The 20,991-nt window shown below is 31.7% G+C and overlaps 2 protein-coding genes across 3 annotated transcripts; one reads left to right on the forward strand and one right to left on the reverse strand.

Annotated features, from left to right (window-relative positions):
• Positions 1 to 103: 103 nt before the first annotated feature.
• Positions 104 to 4,937, reverse strand: LOC115711041 (cation/H(+) antiporter 15). Its single transcript, XM_030639379.2, has 3 exons — positions 4,495 to 4,937; positions 3,412 to 4,410; positions 104 to 1,583 (listed from the first exon to the last, which is right to left on the reverse strand). Exons 1-3 carry the CDS (start codon positions 4,765 to 4,767, stop codon positions 243 to 245), a joined length of 2,613 nt encoding a protein of 870 aa, XP_030495239.2. The 5' UTR covers positions 4,768 to 4,937; the 3' UTR covers positions 104 to 242.
• A 9,102-nt stretch (positions 4,938 to 14,039) lies between these two features.
• Positions 14,040 to 20,275, forward strand: LOC115710278 (uncharacterized). Of its 2 annotated transcripts, none has more exons than XM_030638640.2 (8): positions 14,040 to 14,436; positions 14,883 to 14,998; positions 15,118 to 15,311; positions 15,472 to 15,579; positions 15,675 to 17,740; positions 18,195 to 18,270; positions 18,535 to 18,679; positions 19,390 to 20,275. In XM_030638640.2, exons 2-7 carry the CDS (start codon positions 14,902 to 14,904, stop codon positions 18,673 to 18,675), a joined length of 2,682 nt encoding a protein of 893 aa, XP_030494500.2. In that variant the 5' UTR covers positions 14,040 to 14,436; positions 14,883 to 14,901; the 3' UTR covers positions 18,676 to 18,679; positions 19,390 to 20,275. The 2 variants fall into 2 exon arrangements, with proteins under 2 accessions (XP_030494500.2, XP_030494501.2); XM_030638641.2 differs by having other exon boundaries at positions 18,198 to 18,270.
• Positions 20,276 to 20,991: the final 716 nt, after the last annotated feature.

A 20,991-nucleotide genomic window follows, 5' to 3' on the forward strand; every position in this document is an offset into this window, starting at 1 on the left:
ACATGGTTGTCTCAAATTTGATGCAAAATGAAAAGTTATAAAAGATTACCATCAATCAAGTTATTATGGTTTGGTCATTGTTGTCAAAAAATTTGAACCAAAATTTGGAAACTATGGCTATGTGTTTTTTTCTTTTCTTTGGTTGGGAGAGCTAAATATATGAACAATCTTTTCAAAACACTAATTGATAAACAACACAATTTACACAAAAATATTTCATGTTGCTATATTTGTTATGATTATCAACAACAGCTACTCGAACGGGACACAAATGGTGTGAATTCGGGAGTTTCAACTCTGAGAGGCTGCCATATGGTATGTCCTAATTTTTCTTCCAGTCTACCACTGCCATTATCCACTACTTGCCCGTTCCAACAAATATCGTCACCATTGGAGCCACCTTGTTGAACTATAAGAATCCAGGCACTGACGGCAATAGTCGAGCACACCAGTGCGTCTCCTAAAAGACCTAACTCTGGATAGTCGCTCCATTCCATCCCCTCCAACATCTTTGAAGATGATTGCCCATCTGATGATCTTCTTCCTTTTCCGACTATGATGATGTCATACTCTTCTGCCATGGTTCCAATGGCTTTCACAACCTCTTCCACACTGTTGACAACAACTTCTCCAACATTCACAAGTGGATTGTCCCTTGTCTTTTGGCGAAACCCTTCAAAGTACTGATCGTCCATTGCTTTCTCTTTCTCTTCCCTATCATCACCATCATTATCATCATTTCTATTGTTGTCAATGTAATCAGAAGCAATGAAGCGCATTACAGTCAACGCAACAGTTCGACTCCTGGACATCCTCTCAGCATAAGCCAAGGCCTCACGGTCATCTGGTCCGCTAATGAAAAGCACCATGAAATGATGGCCAACTTGGCAGTTGCCAGAAGGGGAATCGGATGCTACAGGCGGTCTGTGGCCACGGTCCACAAGTATAGCCACCGAGCAAGGCGATTTTTCCATCACTTTCTTGTTAATGCTTCTAAGATGATGGTTATTAATTAGTCCAGGATTAGTTCCTCCTCCTGTGCTTTTCGCATTAGGCTGAAACGTGAGAATTATGATGTTGGTGCGATTCTCCTCAGCAAGGTTGCATATGTCCTCGTGCATAGTGTCGTACGCTGATACAGTGGTGAGCGGTTGAACCGTTATGCCTTCTTTCTTGTTCTTGAAGCCATCGAAAGCTGCAGTCGCCACATGTTGAGAAGAGTCCAATAGCTCGTGATCCTTTTTGTCTCCTCCAACGTTAATCCTACAAGCGTCGTGGACAATAAGCATAGCGGCTGCACGACCATTGTTCTCAACGAGATGGATGGCGAAAATGAATATCGGAGATTGTTTTGTGGGGTTGGAGGCATCAAGAAGGTTGATTATGCTGCTGACTTCATGAGAAGAGTGAAAACATGCAAGAACTCGGAGCTCTGAGTCTGGTTGTAAGCTAATCAAAGACCTTTGTGAGCACTTTTCGGAGTTTCTAAAGCTTCTGTGAGTGAGTGTAACAATGGGAACAACAACCACAGTCATCAACCAGATCGCCAAAATGATAATAGTAAATGTTGTGTTGTCTAAGATCTAATATGAAAAGAAAAATAAAAAAATTCCATTAGAAAAAAAAAATACCACGAAATATTAATCAAAACAATATTTTATAGACTACTTAATAATTTATCATTAATTTAACTAGATACAACAATAATAAGTTAGAATTGGATTAGATATATATATATTTATAATTTTATAGCCTAGTAGTGTTATAATTCTCCTCATAAAAAGAAGTCTTCGAATTCTCCTTTTCTAATGTTTAAGTACATAAAATGAAAAAACTATAAATTTCAATAAAGTTTATGATAGATACAATTTATTATTTTTTTAAAATTAAAGAAAATTATTTTTAAATAAAACAAATTTTATAATAATATTAAAAAAAAAATTAACTAAAAAAGCTACACTAAATTAACATACAATTTCTTAGGTTAATACAGTCCCAAACTTAAAATGAGCCAAGATAATTTAGTTTAATCCCAAATAATTATCTTAAACTCCAAACATGCCTTTTTTTTATCTTATAATAAATTTAACTATAATTACACTATACACCTACTTTTACATCTTAATGTTAAAAATAACTTAATTTAAATTAATCACTAATCTTATACCGTATTAACATTTATACTAACAACTGCAACTTTTATTTTTGCTAGATGCTGCCTGCCACTTCTTCTTCTTTTTTTTTTTTTTTTTTTCTTTTTTCTTTTCTTTTTTAGCCATTCTCCCCCTTTTATATATATTGATACATATTATATTTTTCCTTTATCTCTATTTTATATCTAATTTAAAAATTTATACTGCTCAATTAAATTTAAAAAAGTTACAATCATGATTGCATGTAGTCAATTTAATACGTGGAAAATATATAATTTATCATTTTCTAAAAGTAAAAGAAATATTTGAGTTACATTTACACTACCAATCATATACTAATTAGTTACCATTAGATTATATTATCTACAGTAGATATTTTTATTTAAACTGGATCATTTTATAAAAAATAACCAATTAGTATATTATTGAAATCATAATTAATTTAAATATTACTATAAAATATACTAAATAATATTATTTTATATCTATGCTTATTTGTTATACTATATGAAAACTAGTTAGTTTTTACTGTAAACTTAAAAGGTAACTAAAAATATAACTTAAAAATAACTAATTAGCAATTTAAATATTTAGTAAGCTTACCAATAAGTTATATGCATTTTTGTTAACTTTATTGTAACTTATTAGTTTATTAAATAATCTAAGAAACATAAATATTTTAATAAAGGTAAAATAAAAAAGTAACGTAAAAGTATTTAAAATAATAAATTAATTTAATATAATCTAAAAATAAACACATAAGTTTCAAAGTAATAAAAATGTATATAAAATAATTGGTAAACAAAAATAGTAGTTTATTATATCATATGACAACCCATTAGTTTTAAAAATAAACTTACCCAAATGTATTTTAAATAATAAGATAACACAATATAGTTTAAAAATAGCTACTTGATTATTAAGATGTTTATAGATAAGATTTTAGAGGTAACCAAATTATATAATTTTAAAATGATTTTTTTTTACGTAAAAGTAACTAATTAGTTTTTTATCAGCATCATAAGTAACCAAAATGTTACTTTTAAAAACTCAGGAAAATAATAAAAAACGGAATTTGGAATTAATTTTGTTTCTGGCATATTATTTTAGAATTAAGGTATTTTTTAATGATGTGGCAAGATATTATTGTAATTGAGATTTATTAAGGTATTTTTATAAATAATTTATATTTTAAGTATATAATTGAAAAAATCCCTTTATTAATTAAAGTTATAATAATAAGAATGTGTATGTATACCTTTTCGTTTCGGGCAGAGTTGATGACAATTAAAGCTAGCAAGCCTTTGGTGTTCATGAGCAATCCAAGAGTCAAACCATCACGAGGACTCATCTTGTTGAAAAACACAGCAGCAACGAAAGTACTTATGATTTTAACAACAAAAGCCAAAACAATGACACTAACAATTATCACTATTGGAAACTGCCCATTAAATATGTCTTGACGATTGGTTCTTAGCCCAGTGATCAAGAAAAACAGAGGCAATAAAACCCCGGAAATGAAATCCTCAACTTTCTCCATCAAAACCCTCTTCAGCTCCCCTTTCGGGATGATCAATCCCAACATGAAACCACCGAGAATAGAGTGGCAACCACACGCGTCGGTTATGTACCCGCACGCCACCACGCCCGTCAGCACGAAACAGATGTGAAAATCTTCGTAATGGTAATTAGAGATGGCGTGTTGTTCGATGTACCAAGTGATGGCTGGCCTTAAGGCTAGCAAGCAGAAAATCACGAAAGCCGAACCTAATATTACTGTGTAGACGTGCATGTCCTTGATGGTGGCCACCAATAGGACGAGCAATACCCAAGCAATCCCGTCTGTTACCACGGTTGCTGAAAGCGCGATACGCCCTATCTCCGTGTGGAGGAGCTTGAGGTCTTCGAGGATCATGGCCAATTCCGAGAAATTCGTGGTGCAAAGAGCAAGGCCCCAGAATATGGGGCCATACGTGGCTGCCTCCGTCCTCACCCCTATGTTGTCGCCTACAAACATGCAATGTAAGGCGTAGCCAACAGGGAAGGGGAGGAGGAAGCCCGCCATTGAAATTGTTAGGGCCTCTTTGGATGTTTGGGAAATCGGTTTTATCTCAACCTCTAATCCCACCAAGAACATGTAGAAAAGTAAGCCTAAATTCGCAACGGTCTCTAGAGTCATAATTGTTCTTTGGGGAAATATGTAATCAAAACCGAACGATGTTCGAGCTATCCCGCTCGCACCTAATAGTATACCACCCTGCATTATTCACATACAAATAATTAGTAGTTAATATTATGAATGAATTGATCATGACAATGATGAGTTCGTGTGCGCACACACAAGAATCTCGGCTGCGATTCGCGGTAGACGAAGGGTCCTAAAGAGGAAGATGATGAGATGATTGACGAACATGATGAAAACCAATTGGAAGATGAAAGCCACCACCGATAAATGGCTATCGCTTAAAACTTGCCAAAGCCCTATTCTTTCAGAAATAGATTCCCTATAACACATGACAATATTATTAAAGTCTTTGCTCTTTAAACACCAATCTCTTCCAGGTTCTAGATTCGTATTATTACATAACACAATTGAGTCATTCAACGTAGCCATGTTGCTGGCCCCGCCTTCTCGGGGAGTGTGTAGTGACCTACCACACCACCGACCAGACTCGACCGACTCTTTTCCCAGAAAGAATATTTGGGAAAAGAGAAGGTTGAGAAGGGTTAGGAGAAAGCGGTGGTACGTAAGTACTTACGTACTTTTTCATGCCATTTTAGCATAATAGGTGTAAATATATATGTTGTTAAATATGAGAGAGTTAAAAATAGGCAGTTTTGGTTTTAAATTAGTTAGTTGGAAGGTATGTGAATGTGGTTGAATTGAATTTTGAGGTTGATCGATCAATTTGGGTGGTTATATTGAGATATTGTCACTGTTAATATTTTGACTCTTGTTAATATTGTTGATTTATTTCTTAAGTTTTATCCTAATTATTCTTCACTTTTTTGTTTGTACTTATCAGTTTCAAACAATATCTAGAGAGATATAGAACATATCACGTCAGCAGTATTATTTTATTTGTGTATTATTATTTTTCAATTAATTATAATGTTGCATCATTTTCTTAGTCTAAAAAATCTAATTTTTTGAGTCATTTTCTTAGTATTATTATTGTAACATTACCAGGTGGCACTCTATAAAGGTGTGTTTGGTTGAGAGAAATAACAATTGATAATTTTTTTTATTTTATTTTCAGCTTGTATTGGAATTATTTTTGAATATGGAATAGTTATTTTATTGAAATTGTAAAAAAAAAATTCTATTGAAAGTGTATTCTAATATTTTCAAAGTAATTAAATAAAGAAATAGAATGAAATTTGATTATCTTCATTATTTTCAACTAAAGGCAGTGGTTACTGGTTTGTTAAATTGTTGTTCTTAAAATCTTTGGGGTTTGATATTATTATTAAAGAAAAAAACAAAAGAAAGACAATAAGTGGGTCATTGTCTCCCTCTCTATCAAAGTCTTTTGTCCTTTTTGGTCCTTTTTGCTTATATAGATTTTTAATTAAATTTTGCGGACATGTTTTCGTATTAAATTTTGCTTAATCATTTTTAAGCCCCAAAAAAAATTCAATGTTCAAATTGGATTATAAATTTTTTGTGGGCATGAGGCCGTGTAATTACATATGGTGTATGGACTATTTTTTCCATTAATTCCACCGACAATATAGTACCATAGAAATATGAAGCAATTTGAAAAAATAAATATGTCCATATATAAATTCTTTTAAACACATTATCTCCATTTGTGAAAACTAAAATAGCAGAATCTTACATTAACAATTTGTGGAAACTAAATAATATGCATAAGATGTATAGGTTGATTCTCTCATTGTTAATTAGTTTTGAGATAGAACTTCATATACTTAATTAGACACTCACTTAATTTAACTTTCTAAAATCTAAACCACACTTTCATATTCCAACGTAGTATGAGAATCAAACTAAATTCTGATGAGTATTAGATTCAAATCCAAAAATCGATTCAAGAGTCGTTGTGAGCCAAAAACAAAAAAAAAAAAACATATAGTTTTAGTAGTGTAAAGCATTGAGAAAATGTGATAAGGACTGTATAAATTGTTATTTTGAGTTTAGGGTTTTCTTGAGAATTTATTTGAGACTAGTAACCTAGTAGTAGATTTGGTATTTGTGGATCTCAATTATTGGTTTCTTCAAGATCAAATTGTATCTAACTTTTCTAGTCTTTTCGTATATACTATTTAGTAGGGCCCTAAACCCACATGGGATAGTAGATTAAACATGCCATCTTGTGATGAAAACCCTTTGGTTAACATGGAGAATGATAAAAGCTTCTCTCTCTAAGATTAGGGTTTGCTCCATTTTCTGTTTTTCCACGTTTTAGGGTTTTTGGTGCTTGGGCGCCGCTAGCCGAATTTGACTGCTGGCGCCTGGAGTCTAGGCTCCTCGCTACAGCAGGTAGAAGGCAGAGGTTCCTTCGTTGGATAGCTGTTGTGAGTGGAGGTGATCAATGTCTGTCTTCTTTCTCTCTCCTAAAGACCGGCTCTACGATGCCCGAGTTTTCAGGCAAGTAGTCGTCGACCATGGTGGATGGACGTCTCTCTCAAGTCTGAGGTTGGTGGTCGTGGATAGCTCTGGTCTCATGGGCTGGTGGGAGGCGACGAAGGTGGGTTTCTTTGGGCTATCTCCCTTTCAATTTTGGGGACGGCGAGTTGCGGTGGCCCTTCTCAGGTGAGAGCTTAGGCTTTGGAGCGTTGTTCTCTTCCTTTTTTCTCAGATCTCTATCCCTTGGGTTACTATTCAAACGTCTTGAATCCGGTGCACAATGGCTCGTGGTTAGCTTTTGGAGTGTTGTTGATGTAGAGGGGGGGGGGGGGACTCAGGTTTTACCTAAAGGGATGTGCTTCCCTTGTCCTAGCGCCCTCACCGTTCAGAACCTCATTAGATGGCAGAGTGTAGGCTTTTTTTGTCGAAAGATGGCAACGCTCCTATGCCTTTGGTCTGCTTGTCTTGGGCCTTTGTATGACCTCCTTTGCACGAGGAGAAAGTCTTATGAAACTGTTATGTTTTTATTTAGTTTGTTTATTTCATTTTGTTTAGTTTTGATGGTGTTGTGCACCCTTTGTTCTTTGGGGTGTTGGCCTTAGGTCTTTTTTGGGGAGTTTATCTCTTTAGATGCTCCTGCATGAGCTATGAGCTTATTGCTCCTTCTGTTATCGGTGTGGTTGCCCAACATTTGAGTCATCTTCTAGTGAGATTTGTGTGGTTCCTCCATCGAACATGTAAAGCTTTAGCCTTTGCTTAACCTTAAATGAAGATTTCCTTTCAAAAAAAACATGAAGAATGATTATTATTTTAACATTAATACGTCAATAATTCTCAATTTATGTATAATTTTTAACCCAACACAATCTATCTGGAGTGCTTAAAGAGAATAAGTATAGAATCTCATCAACTCTACTATCTTGGAGAACCACCACCACCACCATAGAAAATAAATATATTCGTATATACATTTAGGTAAGGGCATCACTTTATTTTGATAGAGACATTTATTTACTTTTAGTACTTAGAGAAATTTTGAATAATTTATTCACAATATCAAAAATAAAGTTTAAAATAATTAATTGCACACTACATTAGGAAATCGCTACCTTAGTTAATAAATACTTAGTTATAGTACTAATGGAGAAGTGGTAATTCTCCGTCCGGTATATTAGGGAGGACTGCTACCTTTTGAGTTAGCTGAAAAGCTCATCTTTCTTCTCTCGCATGTCAACCCTAATATCGTAGCTTTAAGTTAGATTTTATCGCGAATTTATGATTTGAGATATATGTTTTGGGCGTAGCCCATGTGAGCTATTGGGACCTATAATCTTTTTGTTACTAACTCATAAGTGGGTTTTTGATATATTTTGATTATTGGGCTTTTTTGCTGGATTAGACTAATTTTTTACCATTACGCTAATATTATTTTGTTATAATTAAATAAATTTGTGATGATAAAGGTATAATAGTAACTACATTGAAATATATAATTAAAAGATTATACTTGTCACTTAATTAGAAAAGAAACAAAAGCGCAAAAGAATCACCATAGCACTCCATAAAATAACATTAAACAAATCCTATAGGTTTAAGAGTTCATTTGTCAATGTGTGATTATGTACTATTTTAGCATTTTAAATAGTTATGAACAATACACCAATTATAGAATTAAAAAAAAAATGTGATTAGATAAATAGCCAAATAAGAAAGTGAAAAGTCATTTTTTTAAGGTTGTACCGAAAAGTCCAAAAAAAAACAAAAATAATCTTTTTTAAGTAAAAGAAATAAACTTCAAATAAATACTAAAAATAAAGATAGATGACATAATAAAAATGAAGATAATTTTGTATTGTTATAAATATTATAATTCATAGCAAAACATGGATAATTTGTTAATATTTATTTATTTTGGCTCCACCAACAAAAGAATAAGTGTGCCCACGTCAAGTTATAAGTTTGCAACCTATCATTCTTACATTTCTTATTTTATTCAAATACTCATAATCATATACAATTATACATTATTTGTTTCTAATATAATTATTCTTTTCAATTCTTTGTTATTTTTATTTGACATTTTCTTTTAAGAAGATAACCTATTTAACTAAAAACCTATTATCCATAACATAATATAAAAATAAAATGTTTCTATCACAAAAAATATATTAATTTTTTTAAAAGAAAAATAAAATTATTTAGTAATAGGTTAATCTAACAAATTTTATGATGATCCGAAATTAACAAAGATATTGCTGAGCATCTTCAACTATGCTCTCTAAAACCATTATTTAGCTAAAATAGGGAGTGACTTAAAAAAATAAGCTTCAACTATATAAAAAAATAGAGAATGAATAAGGAGCTCTTCACTTTTTTGCTAAATTTTTTAATAGTATTTTAATTAAAAATATTATTATTTTTTCATCATTTTCTAAAATTAATTTATATTTGACAAATTCAAATTATAAAATATTATTAAAATAATTAAATACTAACTAAAGTATGGAGCATAATTAGAGCAACAACAATAAAAATGATTCTCTATTTTAGTTTTTTAGTTAAAAAAGAATAATTAGTAATTTTGTCCTCTGAACTTTGGGCTCTACTTAATTCTGCCTCCTAAAATTAAAAATTCTCTCTGAATTTTTATATTTACAAAAATTTAGTTATTATGTTAGATTTTATTTCATTATTTAGTTTAAATGCTGACGTGTCAGTAAATTAACAAAATTTTGTCTTGGTTAAAGTTTAATGATAGAAGAAACATAACTTAATAAAATGGGCATAATTATGTAAATGTTATATTTTAAGAAATTTTTTTAACAAATTATATATTTTAAGTGGTAAGATTAGTAATGTCAAAAGTTTAAGAACAAAGAGTACGAACGATTAGAGATGCTTAACAAATCAAATAGCATCTTATTACCTTTTTTTTCTTTTTTTTTTCTTTAATTCAATTTGAAGTCTTTTTCCCTTTTCTAATAATAATAATAATAATAATAATAATAAATAATTTAATTTAGTAATAATAGTTTTTTTATAAGATTTATAATTATTATGAGTATTTATCTAATTTAATCTGCACTATTTTATTTTATAGTGCATCTGATCCGTACTAAGTGGGGATTTATATTTTAGATCTAATCTACTCCGCACAATAGCTCAAATTAAATCCAATCCAATTCCCAAAAGTGCAGTTTGGATCATTTATGTTGAATTAGTTACTTTTTAATATTAAATTATTTAATATTTATGAAAAAAAATTCACATAATTAGTACAAAATAAAATAAATTATTTTTATTTTATATCTCGAACAACAAATTAAAATAAATAACATAACAAATAACAAATTCAAAGGAAGAAAAAAATTGTATGTATAAAAAATGGTTAATTTTATTTTACATTGTATGTAAAAAAATTATGTATAAGAATGTAATATACATTTGATTTATTAAATTTTGAAATATATTTGTATTATATGTATTAAATTTTTAAATTACTATTTTTTTTACATAAAATATTACTTGTATATATAATTTTTAAATATTTTTTATAAATATTTGTACATTGGATTGGATCAGTTATTTTATATGTCAAACAACATCTAATATGTACAAGTGGATTTTGAATTTTCCAATCTAATTCAATCCGTACAAGTACGAATATCTACACTTTGAGGATTGGATTAGATTATGCAGATTGGATTGAATCGGCTATTTTATGAACACTCCTAATTATTAAAGTATTATTTATGTTATTTATTATTTAAAAAACAAAAATATATATAGAGTAATTTATGGTATAAATACCTAAGTTTAACTCTCTATTGTAAATAAATACCTAAGTTTAATTTTTGACAGTAATAATACTTAATTATAATTGTGAAACTTTTATAGGTACCTAGTGGTTAAGTATTAAGTAAATTATATGTGTTAATTTTTAATTAGTGCGAGTCATCAATTTTTTTATTTTTTTAAAAAAATAATTTAAATAAACTAATAAAAAAAATAACACCCAGATAATAATTATTAAAAAAATTAAATTTAAATATTTATTTAAATCACAGTTAATTTATGTCACCAAATTAGTTTGTATATAAAAGGAACATACCATAAGCTCTTTCTCTTGTCGTTTTTTCTTATCTTCGATCTCTCTCATTTTCTCGAGAACCAGACAGAAAATACCAGATTTTTCTTTTCAATTCCTCTGATTTTCGTGGTGAGCTTTCATTCTTCGCTTTTACACCAAAAAAAGAAAAAAAAACCAAAATGTTGCAGCTGTTTTTCGCGGTGGCGTTCTCTGCGGTGCCCTTAACCCTATACGTTCCTCCAATCCGAAGCTTGAATCTGTTCGTGGAAATCATGGAGGATTTTCTCCGCCAAACCACGGTCTACACGCTCAGAGCTTATCCTCGCATACGCCTAGGCTGTTCTCGAATCTACAACTCTTTAGTCAACCTCAACAACAACAGGTAAATAGAGAATTTTCATCTTAGTTTCGTCATCGGCTTCCTCTTCCTCCGAAGACATTGAACGGTTCCCCCATCTCTTCTCTCTTTTGGGGTTTGTAATTGTGATGTGTATTACTTTTTGTTAATGTATTGTGAATTGTTTTAGTTTGGGATTAAATTCTGTAACTTTTTAGGGATTTAATCTTCGAAATATGTTGGGTTATATTGTACATGAATTTAACAATTTCTGCAAGAATGGGAAGAAAATTAAGTCCGTAATTCAACTTTTTTGTGTTGATTTTCGTCTTGATTGATTGGTTTGATTGATTAAGCCAAGAAAGTTTTGGCCTTTATATTTGAATGTATTTGAAATATCAATCAATTCAGTCATTTCATATATTTACAGCTGAATTTTGTTTGGTAAATGTTTTTCTTTTTTACCCAGAAATCTTTGGTGAGATAAATTTTAGGGTGTGGTTCTCCATTTTGATTGATGATGTTAAATAAAGGATTCTGTAATGGCAAGAGAAAATTTGCTAATTCTCTGTTTGGTTAGGGTTTGTTGTTGATTCTTCAATTGCTTATTAACAATGTTAAACTACAAATTTACTATTAATGATACATAAAAACATGATTAAGTCATAGAATTTTAATCTAAAATTTGAAAAGTTATTATCTGCCTAATGAGAAAGAGTTGACCTTTGTCATTTTTAGACTTGTGGCTTCATAAGTAGTCCTCGGAGCATTAGCACCTCTTTTTAGGCATGTCCCTAATTAGTTAGAAATACGATATTTAATTATACTAATAATAATATTAGTTTTAAGTATTACTGCACTGATGCTTAGCTTGCCTCATCTAAAAATATGCTATAATAATTATTAAATTAAATTATATGAATTTTGATATTTAATTACGATAATATCTAAGCGGTGTTTGTAATATGGAGAATTATTATGAGAAATTACTAATAAGAACATCTTAAATGATAGCATTTTTTGAAAATATTATATATTGCACATCATTTAAATATATAATATTGTATTTTATTTTTTTTCACTTTTACTCCTAAAAATATGGATAATACTTTTAAAAATATTATAATTATGACTCGAGACATTATAATATATATAATTTTTTAATATTTATCAATGCATGTTCACTAAGGGAGGGAGTTGTTTGGAAGTTGTAATTGTTGTATCATAGTTTTAGGAGAATATAAAAACTAAAAAGTGTAGGATATCAGTCTATCACTCATTATTTTGCTTTTAAACACAATTTTATTTATTTTGTTCTCTATTGGAATTTTGTTTGGAAATGAGAGTAACATTTTTCATAGCTTAAGAAGGAAGGGAGCATGTTTAGCTTTATCTTGAAAATTTATTTGTTATTAATTATTATGTCTTCCCAATTATTATTATTATTAAAAGTTAATACAAAAATTAAAATGTTTCTTAGTTTTAATAAAATTTTAATTTTAAAATAATATAAATTAATTAAATCAATTGTACATTTGTATAAATATGTATAATTTGGCAATCACGTTAGATTCTAGTAGTGATGTGTCACTAGCCACGTAGATAAAATGACAAACTAACAAAGATTGTGGAACGACATCTTAAAAATACAAATAGAATATGAGTTTGGTAGGTTTTTCCACCAAAATTTAAATTTGGAGGGTTCAATGCAAGTGTAATGAAAGTTGAGAGAGTTTCGCTGCCAATTACTCTAAATTTTATTTTAATAGAAAATCAGTTAAAGATACTATTTTAAAAAATATATAGTCCAAATTATTTTGTATCAAAATAAATAGTTGATTCAATAACTTTTATAAAATATAATATTTAAAAAATACTTTTTTATTTTATTTTTTTTGAGAAAAAGTACTGTTATATTAATTATTCAAACAAAATGTAATACAACAGACAAAATTGAAGGTAGACAATCCTTCAATCAAAAAAATCTCTATCAACCAATAGAGTAAATTAGGCCAAAACATTAAAGACCTTACTCTAAGGGAAATTGGAAACAAAATTTTAATAACTAGACTAAATTATTGGGATGAGTATGGCCTTGAACTTCATGAATCAATGTCAAAATAATCCCCAAACTGTTCCAAATGAGCAAGGTTATAATAATTCCAATACTTTAGTCTTGAAAAAGCCAATAGTAGGCAAGGAAAGACCTAAAAGTACATTCCGTGCAAAGTTCATCTTATCCCCGAGCACCAACTATTGGAAGAGAAAATTCTCATTAATTAGTTGTAAGTTTAAGTCGACCTGAGGGTGGAGTGCACCATTTTATTAATGGTAAATGTGGTTGAATCTAGAGAGTAAATTGAGTCATATATTTTATAGGGGCATTTGGTCGAGCACCTAGTGAACACCAAACAATGTGTTGATTATAATAATGCCATGGTTCCTGTACCAACACCATATTCATGAATGCAATCGCGTTGAGATGATCTAGGATAGAATAGTTTTGATGCCCCTAAGCGCGGAGATTGTAGAGCCAGAGAAGGCCATTTCCCAGACCAGTAAAAAATGCATAGAAGAGCGTAGAGCAAACGATGAGATTAGAGAAGAAGAAAGAACCACCACCGGACACAAGAAATGAAGTGGATGCCCACCGATATCCTACCGGACGAAGCCAGACGTAGACATCATGTTAACAATTGCAAGGAATAACTGTTGCAGAGCGAATTTTCAGGCAGTTTTCGTTCATAATTGGTCACTTTAAAATATATAAATATATTTTTATATATTTTTACATAATTCTAAATAGAAGCAAAAAAATAAATAAATAAAATAATATATTAGATAATTTTTTTTAAAAAAAAAATGATTAGTGTCAAGAAAAAAGTTTGAAAATTTCTTTAGTAAAAAACCCCCCAAAAACGAAACATCGGGCAGTGCAAGGTGGTAGAGAACAAGAGTCGAAGCCCACCGCCACCGGAGACCCGAAAACCCCCGACCTAGGCTAACCCCACCCCCACCCCCAACCCCGACCGACCATCTTGTGGAGTGGAGGGACCAACAGCCTCACCACCAAGGATTCTCTGCTCTCGCCGACGATTATATACCCACATTACTGCTGACGCTCCACTGGAGAACACTGAGAACCCCAACCAACTAGAGAGAGAGAGAGAGAGAACAGTGTTGAAGCCAAATGTTGGAGAAGACGTTCAAGAATTCTGCTTCTGTCTCTACCTGACTTTTATCTTCTCTTTTATAATTTTTCAAGGTATCATTATGGACCTTTTCTAATCAATCAATAATCTCTCGTTAATCACACTGAACAAATATATAATAATGTAGAGGAACGTAGCGAAAATGACACTGATTTTATTTATTAAGAAATATGGTTCTCAAGATTCTTCTAGATTGATGTTAGGGTTGGAAAATTATTTCTGTGATTGTAAATTTTAAATTAATCAACTTTTCCTCTTTTGCTTTTGTGGGAAGCTGTGTTTTTTTATCTCCATTTTTTTTTTCTTTTAAAAGAAATTCTGTCCTTGAGTTTTATACTGTAATGGCAATTAAATTTATATCTTATAATAGGTTTGACTGATTGAATCAGTTCTTTTTCATCAAGTGTAACTTTTATCATATGGATTAGTTAGTTGTATGTTTTGTAGTGACTGTTAATGTCAATGAGGCATTGAATAACACTTGTTTTGGGTTTTGAAGCTTTTGAGAGAAGGGTTTAATGGACAACATGAATGTGTCCGAGTCAATTCTTGCTTGGCGTTGGCTCATTGAAGCAATGGCAAGCTTCAAAGAAGTGGACCTATTTCTTTTATGTGGTAAAGTTGAAATCTTGTGTTCATATTTTATCTGAATATTAGCTTATTTTATTGTCATTTGAATCAGTTTTCTAGTTAAAAGGATGGAGTTAGTTACTTATTTTGGTTCCTCTTTCCAGATGTGATGGAAGCGGCTCCGGAATTACCTGATGGTTTGGGAAAGAATACAAGAGAAATTGTTGCTTTGAGATGTTTGGAACAATTATCTTCAGTAAATGAAATTGCTTCTGATGTTCCTTCTGCCCAGGGTTTGAAAGTTGGGTTTGATTTGTCAGAAAGTTGTGAAGATGTTCTTCAACGCATAGTGGAAGATGTTAGTTCCATTTATTTATTTATTGTTGGTATACAAGTGCTTTGGATTCATTTCAGAACTGATGGAGTTTGAAATCGTAACCTATAAGTTGTGAACTTTTTATGTTTTTCTAACACAGAATTTATATTGATTTCAAGTGTCGCATTCCTTGGCTTTTCAGACATCAGGAAGAATTTTAAGAATATCGAGAATGGAGTTGTCAAGATGGGATATTCAACCATTCGTTGCTCACAAAAGAGCTTGTATGCCCAAATGTGCTTTGGAGCAGGTAGGAGTTGTCTTCATTTGCACCCTATTTTTATCCATCAATTTTGATTTTTAATCCACTGTTTGTATCGGGCTTGGGTCTCTCTTTACAAACAGCTGAAAGATGCAATTCTTGATGGTACTCATCCATATGCGGATTTCTTGAGAGATAAGGGTCATTTGGCAACAAGTTTGGAAGATGCTAATTTGATGGGTGATAGCAATCATGATTCTGTTACTACTAGGCCTTGTTTTACTGGAACTGATGTCCAAAATGAAGTGAACCCTGATATTTTGATTCCTGAGAAGAGAAACAAACCGCTGGGAGAAAATCATCATGATCGAGCTATATTACCTACAAAGAGAGACAGGTCTGGGTCAGCTAGGGAAGCTATGGCTTGTAATGTTCATGAAGATTGCAATGGTGAACTTAATTCCGAGCTTCAACATACAAATGCAAAAAGGTTGAAGCAGTATGAATCTTCTGGCAGTCAGTTTGTTGAACAGAACCAATTTCCTCTTCATGGAAATGAGGCATTAGAAGATTCATCTGGAAGAGATGCTCCAGTTACTACCAGAGAGTTGCCTGAAAACGAGCTGGCAACCATGGGAGAAAGCAGGGTTTTAGAGAATGGTTTTGATGATGAATGTAATAAGAACAACGATGATCACTCAAATAAGGATATGGTGCAGACTCCTTGTAATTCCCCTGTGATGCCTAAAATTAATAGTGGAGATGAAGCCAATCAGCCTCTATCTGTTGATGAAGCAAATGTTGTCAGCAACCATTTTGCTCAATTAGGCGGTGCTTTTGAGCCAGTGGAGCAGAACTCAGTTGCTTTGCATGGAAAAGAACCAACAAAAGATTCTTCTAAATTAGAAGTTCAGGTCCCTGTGGAGGAACCAAAGCTTACAGAGGATGATTGTACTGTCTCAAACAGGTCTCAGCCGATTACTGGTGATGAAATTTATAAGAATCAGTCAGAGAATTTTTATGATGCCCCTAGTTTGATGCAAGACGCTACCAGAGATGACACCCATCAAAATCTATCTGTTGACGGCACCAATAATGCAAGTGATCCTTCCACTGAACCAATTGGTGTTCCTTCCCACGGTACTGTGGATAAAATTCCCACTAAAGAATCTAAACGTATCCGTGAGCATGATTTTCCATTTCAAGAGCGAAATCCTATGTCCAATGACAGATATCAACAGAATATTATTGCTGGTGAGGCCAAAGAGAACACAAATGATTGTGGGGAAGAAGAGATGCCATGTGATATTGATGGATATCGTAATGAGATGGTTGATGTAGACAAGAAAAAACTTGAATTTTTGCAAGCGCAGTGCACTGTTGGTCGTGATTCCTTGATTGTTGACTGGACAGAGAAATATTTATGCATGAAGTGCAATAAAGCTGGTTCATTGTTGGTTTGCAGTACTAATAATTGCCAATTGGTAATTCATGAGAAATGTGGAGGTTCTTTAGCAAAATTTGATGACAAGGGTAACTTCTACTGCCCTTTTTGTGCATATTCTCTTGCTATCATGGAATATATTGAAGCTAAGAAGAGATCCTCAGTGGCTAATAAAGAACTAGCTGCATTTATTCTTATGGGCTCCAAACGTTACCCAAAAGAATCCGCCAGAAGTTTAATTAAGGAAATAAATCATTCTCCTGGAGGAAATGCAGCTGAGAATGTTCTTAGAAAAAATCTAGAAAATGAACACTTGGGAGCAAGAGAGAAAAATGAAGGCAATCTTGTGGAACTTAGTGTAAATGAAGAAGATGATCAGCAATGTCAAAAAATTAAAGTCGACCAAGCAGAAATTTCTGCACAGCATAATAATAATGACAGTAATAGAGGTGGGTGTCATGGCTCAGAAGGTGAAAGAGAAGGTGGAGAAAAGATGGCGGGAGAGTGCCCATCTGCAAGAACTGAAGGACAACAGAATGAAGTTCCACATAACGCGTCTGGTAGAAATTCTGATGTAAATCTTGTGAATGAAGGAAAGTCAAACACAGGAATTCAAAGGAAACTTCTTAAAGACCAAGATATTTATACGAAAAAAAGGTCTGTAACTGAAAATCATGACAGTAGTGGGGACGATTCTGAAAATGATGATCACGAGTCCAACATTTCTGATTACTGCATATTATTTCGAAAGAGAAAGAAACCTCGGTAAGTTTTGATGTCTAAGTGTTTGCTTTCGAAGAAACCTATGAGATTCTTTTTCTATTCGATTGATTTTAAAAAAAAGTACACACATACTCGAGTTAGGATTTGAACCACTTTCCTCTCACATTGCACAAACCCCTTAAATCCTAACCAATTGAGCTAGCTTCATTTGATAAGATTCAGTAGTGTTTGCCTTATCATAAAAAGAGCTTGTAATAAGAATTTAGTGAAGTTAAATGCTCATTAAAAGTAGTAATACAAGCATGTTTAAGTTCAAATGCATTATTCTGATTCAAAGCATTGATAAAATTATTTTTTCTGTAAACCGAGGTCAGCTCAGATGGTATGGGAGGGGTGTGTGTGAGTTCAGGGGAAGGGATTCAATCCCCATATGTATAAAAAAATTATTTTTTCTGTAATTAAATATTGAGGATAATCATTTTGTTGCATGCATTAGCAGCTCAGACCCAGCAACTCCTCAGAAAAGGCGTAAAAAAGTTCCATGGACAACTGAGGAAGAGCAGAAGTTAAAGGTAATTAAATGTGGGGCAAACACTGGGTATTTCTATAATCTGATTTTTATATTGTTCTTCTAACTGTAATTTATTTATTGCATTGTTGCGTTTAGTTATTTGTTTAGACAGTACTTTACAATTGCTAAAAGCATGGGCGTCTTACAAGTGATTTTTTAAAACTGCAACACTTTTTTTGGGGTAGATATAGAATCTATCTTATTGTTTTACTTAATTCTGCCTTCTATATTTCTGACATGTTATAGGATAAAAAAATTGCTGCAGGAGGGGGTGCAAAAGTTTCCCGATGAAAAGAATATGTGGAAGAAAATCTTGGAATTTGGAGACTCGGTATTCATGGAAGGTCGCACCGCGATAGACCTGAAGGATAAATGGAGAAACATGTGCAAGGGGATGCCAAAATGAAAGTGTAAGTGTTATTATTCTCTTAGTATGATGGTTAAGGTCAGTGTAAATCCAAAAGGCATAGTAAGTATGATTTTACATATTTCTTGGGATAAATGTACTTAATATAAACTAAGGTATGGAATACACAATTGACTAAATACTTATGTATTATTACAATAAACTAGTATTTGAGACTTGGTTCTCTCTAACAAAGCCAAACCTCACAACACTAGAAACTACTAGAGGCCCTCTCCAGAAAACCTTACCCTATCTAAATAGGCAAAGCACACACCTCACTCGCACCTCTCTAGGCATAACTAGCTACACTACATAGATCCTCGTGACAGAATGGTGCCGGCTCTCTATTCTCTAATCACCTTGATACAAGCTTCAAATAGACACGTGATAACCTTTCTTGCGCCCACAATAGGTGAAGTGTAGAGGGGGCTTATCATATCTATATATACCTACTTTATAAGCATTTGAAGCAACTTCTTGCAGTTTTCTTGAAACTTCTAAATGCTGAATCAATTTTTAGGCCCCTTGTCTTAAAGCCCTTTTGGAATTTAAACTTTAGAACAAAGAATCGCCTTTTCAGGTTATGAAACATTAAACAAAAAGTTTATTGGTTCCATTTCTAAGAATTTTGTATTGAAGATTATATGATATGATATTTACTGCCATTACAAATAAATAGACATTGCTAACTTATATTCATTGCTAAATCCTCAGGATTCTTCTATTTAAATGATGAAAGGCTTAAAGACCTCAAGGACTCAAGTTTCTGCAGGTTCAAAAGATAAGGTCCTCTTAAAAAGGAATGTTTTTTTTTTCAACCATGATGGATGGGATCTGGAGAGGCAGGTTCCTTGGTTTTTGGGAAAAATTTAGCATCAGTAGTCTGAGGTAAATTACCAAAAAAAATATAGCAGCGACAATATTTATATTTATGTATATATTTATATAATATGAGTTTGTAAATATCAGAAAAGCATATTTGGGAAAATCTTTAGCTGGTTTACTAATGTGGGGTGTTTTCTATTGTCAACTGTTGTATATTCCTCTCTTTAAATATATTTCCTCTCCAGAATAGTGTTACTGTTACTATCACTGATATAGTTGCAGTAGTAGCAGCATTAAAAACTTAGATCTCAGTTTTAGTATTTAGTCCAAAATCCTCTGTATACTGAAATACACACACATGGGATAAAGGTGATGGGAGGGAGTCTCGGGAATCAAGCTGTGATTGCCAAGAAAACATGTGAAATAGTACTCGTGAAAATGGAAAATTTTGAGGTGGCTATTGTGGGCATATATTATATGCAACTTCTCTTACAGAATCCAAGGGAAACTTGAATTGAAGCAATGTCTCATTGAAAGCTTTCACTTCTTTCTATTCATGACTCACTCTACTTAGTCAAAGTCTTTGCTCACCAAAAGCTCCACTAGCCACCACAACCATTTAATGCTTCCCACTTTACATTACTCCTTTTCTTTACTTTTAAAATTTTACCCATTTCTTTGGTTTTATTATTTTCTTTTCTAAGTTTTTATGAAAGGTGTAAAATGCTTCTCACATATTAAGTAAATACCATTTGGGACTCTATCTTTTGTAAAACTTACTGATTAGATTTTCTATTTTGTCAAATGATAAAATATATTTTGTATTTTTTAAAATAGTACAAATAGGATTTTGAATTGATTTTTTATTAAAATAAAATTTAATAATAACTTAATTTAGAGGTATTATAATAAAATTGGTTACATTGTTTGTATCTCAATATGTTAAGAATTGTCTTTAAGTTTAATTATATTAATGGATGACTTCGCTAATTTTTTTTTTTTTAAAAAAAAGTTTGGTTATATTAAAAAAAAATTGTCAAAAAATTGAGTTCAAAATCTTATTTTTACTATTTTAAAAATAAATAATTTATTTTGTCATTTAATAAAAATAAAAAATTTAATCAATAATTTTTGTAAAATGCAGTATCTAAAATCTTATTTACCCACTAGTCACTGCTTATTTCAAGTGATCTCAAAAACTGGCATGGATGATTTGGCATATGCCTCGTAGAGAAAGTAATATGTTTTTTTGCAGCATATTAAAAAAATGATGATTAAAGAAAAACCTAAAGGTGACAATGGAATTACTAAATGGGTGTTAAGTGACAAAGTTATCAAGTCAATGAAATATTTAATAGAACTATTCTTACAAAAATAACATGTTTACAAATTACATGACAACAGTAGTTAATGGGGTAACTTGATATTGCCAGTCATTTTCAAAAGTCCTTAACATCATGAAAAATCATATATTCTTTAACAAGACCACAA

Source organism: Cannabis sativa, chromosome 3 (genome assembly GCF_029168945.1).
Source record: "Cannabis sativa cultivar Pink pepper isolate KNU-18-1 chromosome 3, ASM2916894v1, whole genome shotgun sequence".
In the NCBI taxonomy this organism is placed as follows: Eukaryota; Viridiplantae; Streptophyta; class Magnoliopsida; order Rosales; family Cannabaceae; genus Cannabis; species Cannabis sativa.

Excerpts from the sequence above, each read along its gene's own strand:
- LOC115711041 (XM_030639379.2), bottom strand. The coding sequence starts at position 4,767 with ATGGCTACGTTGAATGACTCAATTGTGTTATGTAATAATACGAATCTA. Across the intron at positions 4,411-4,494 it reads GAATCGCAGCCGAGATTCTT|GGTGGTATACTATTAGGTGC; the intron begins GTGTGTGCGCAC and ends TGAATAATGCAG. Across the intron at positions 1,584-3,411 it reads ACTCTGCCCGAAACGAAAAG|ATCTTAGACAACACAACATT; the intron begins GTATACATACAC and ends TTTTCATATTAG.
- LOC115710278 (XM_030638640.2), top strand. The coding sequence starts at position 14,902 with ATGGACAACATGAATGTGTCCGAGTCAATTCTTGCTTGGCGTTGGCTC. Across the intron at positions 14,999-15,117 it reads GGACCTATTTCTTTTATGTG|ATGTGATGGAAGCGGCTCCG; the intron begins GTAAAGTTGAAA and ends TCCTCTTTCCAG. Across the intron at positions 15,580-15,674 it reads CCAAATGTGCTTTGGAGCAG|CTGAAAGATGCAATTCTTGA; the intron begins GTAGGAGTTGTC and ends CTTTACAAACAG.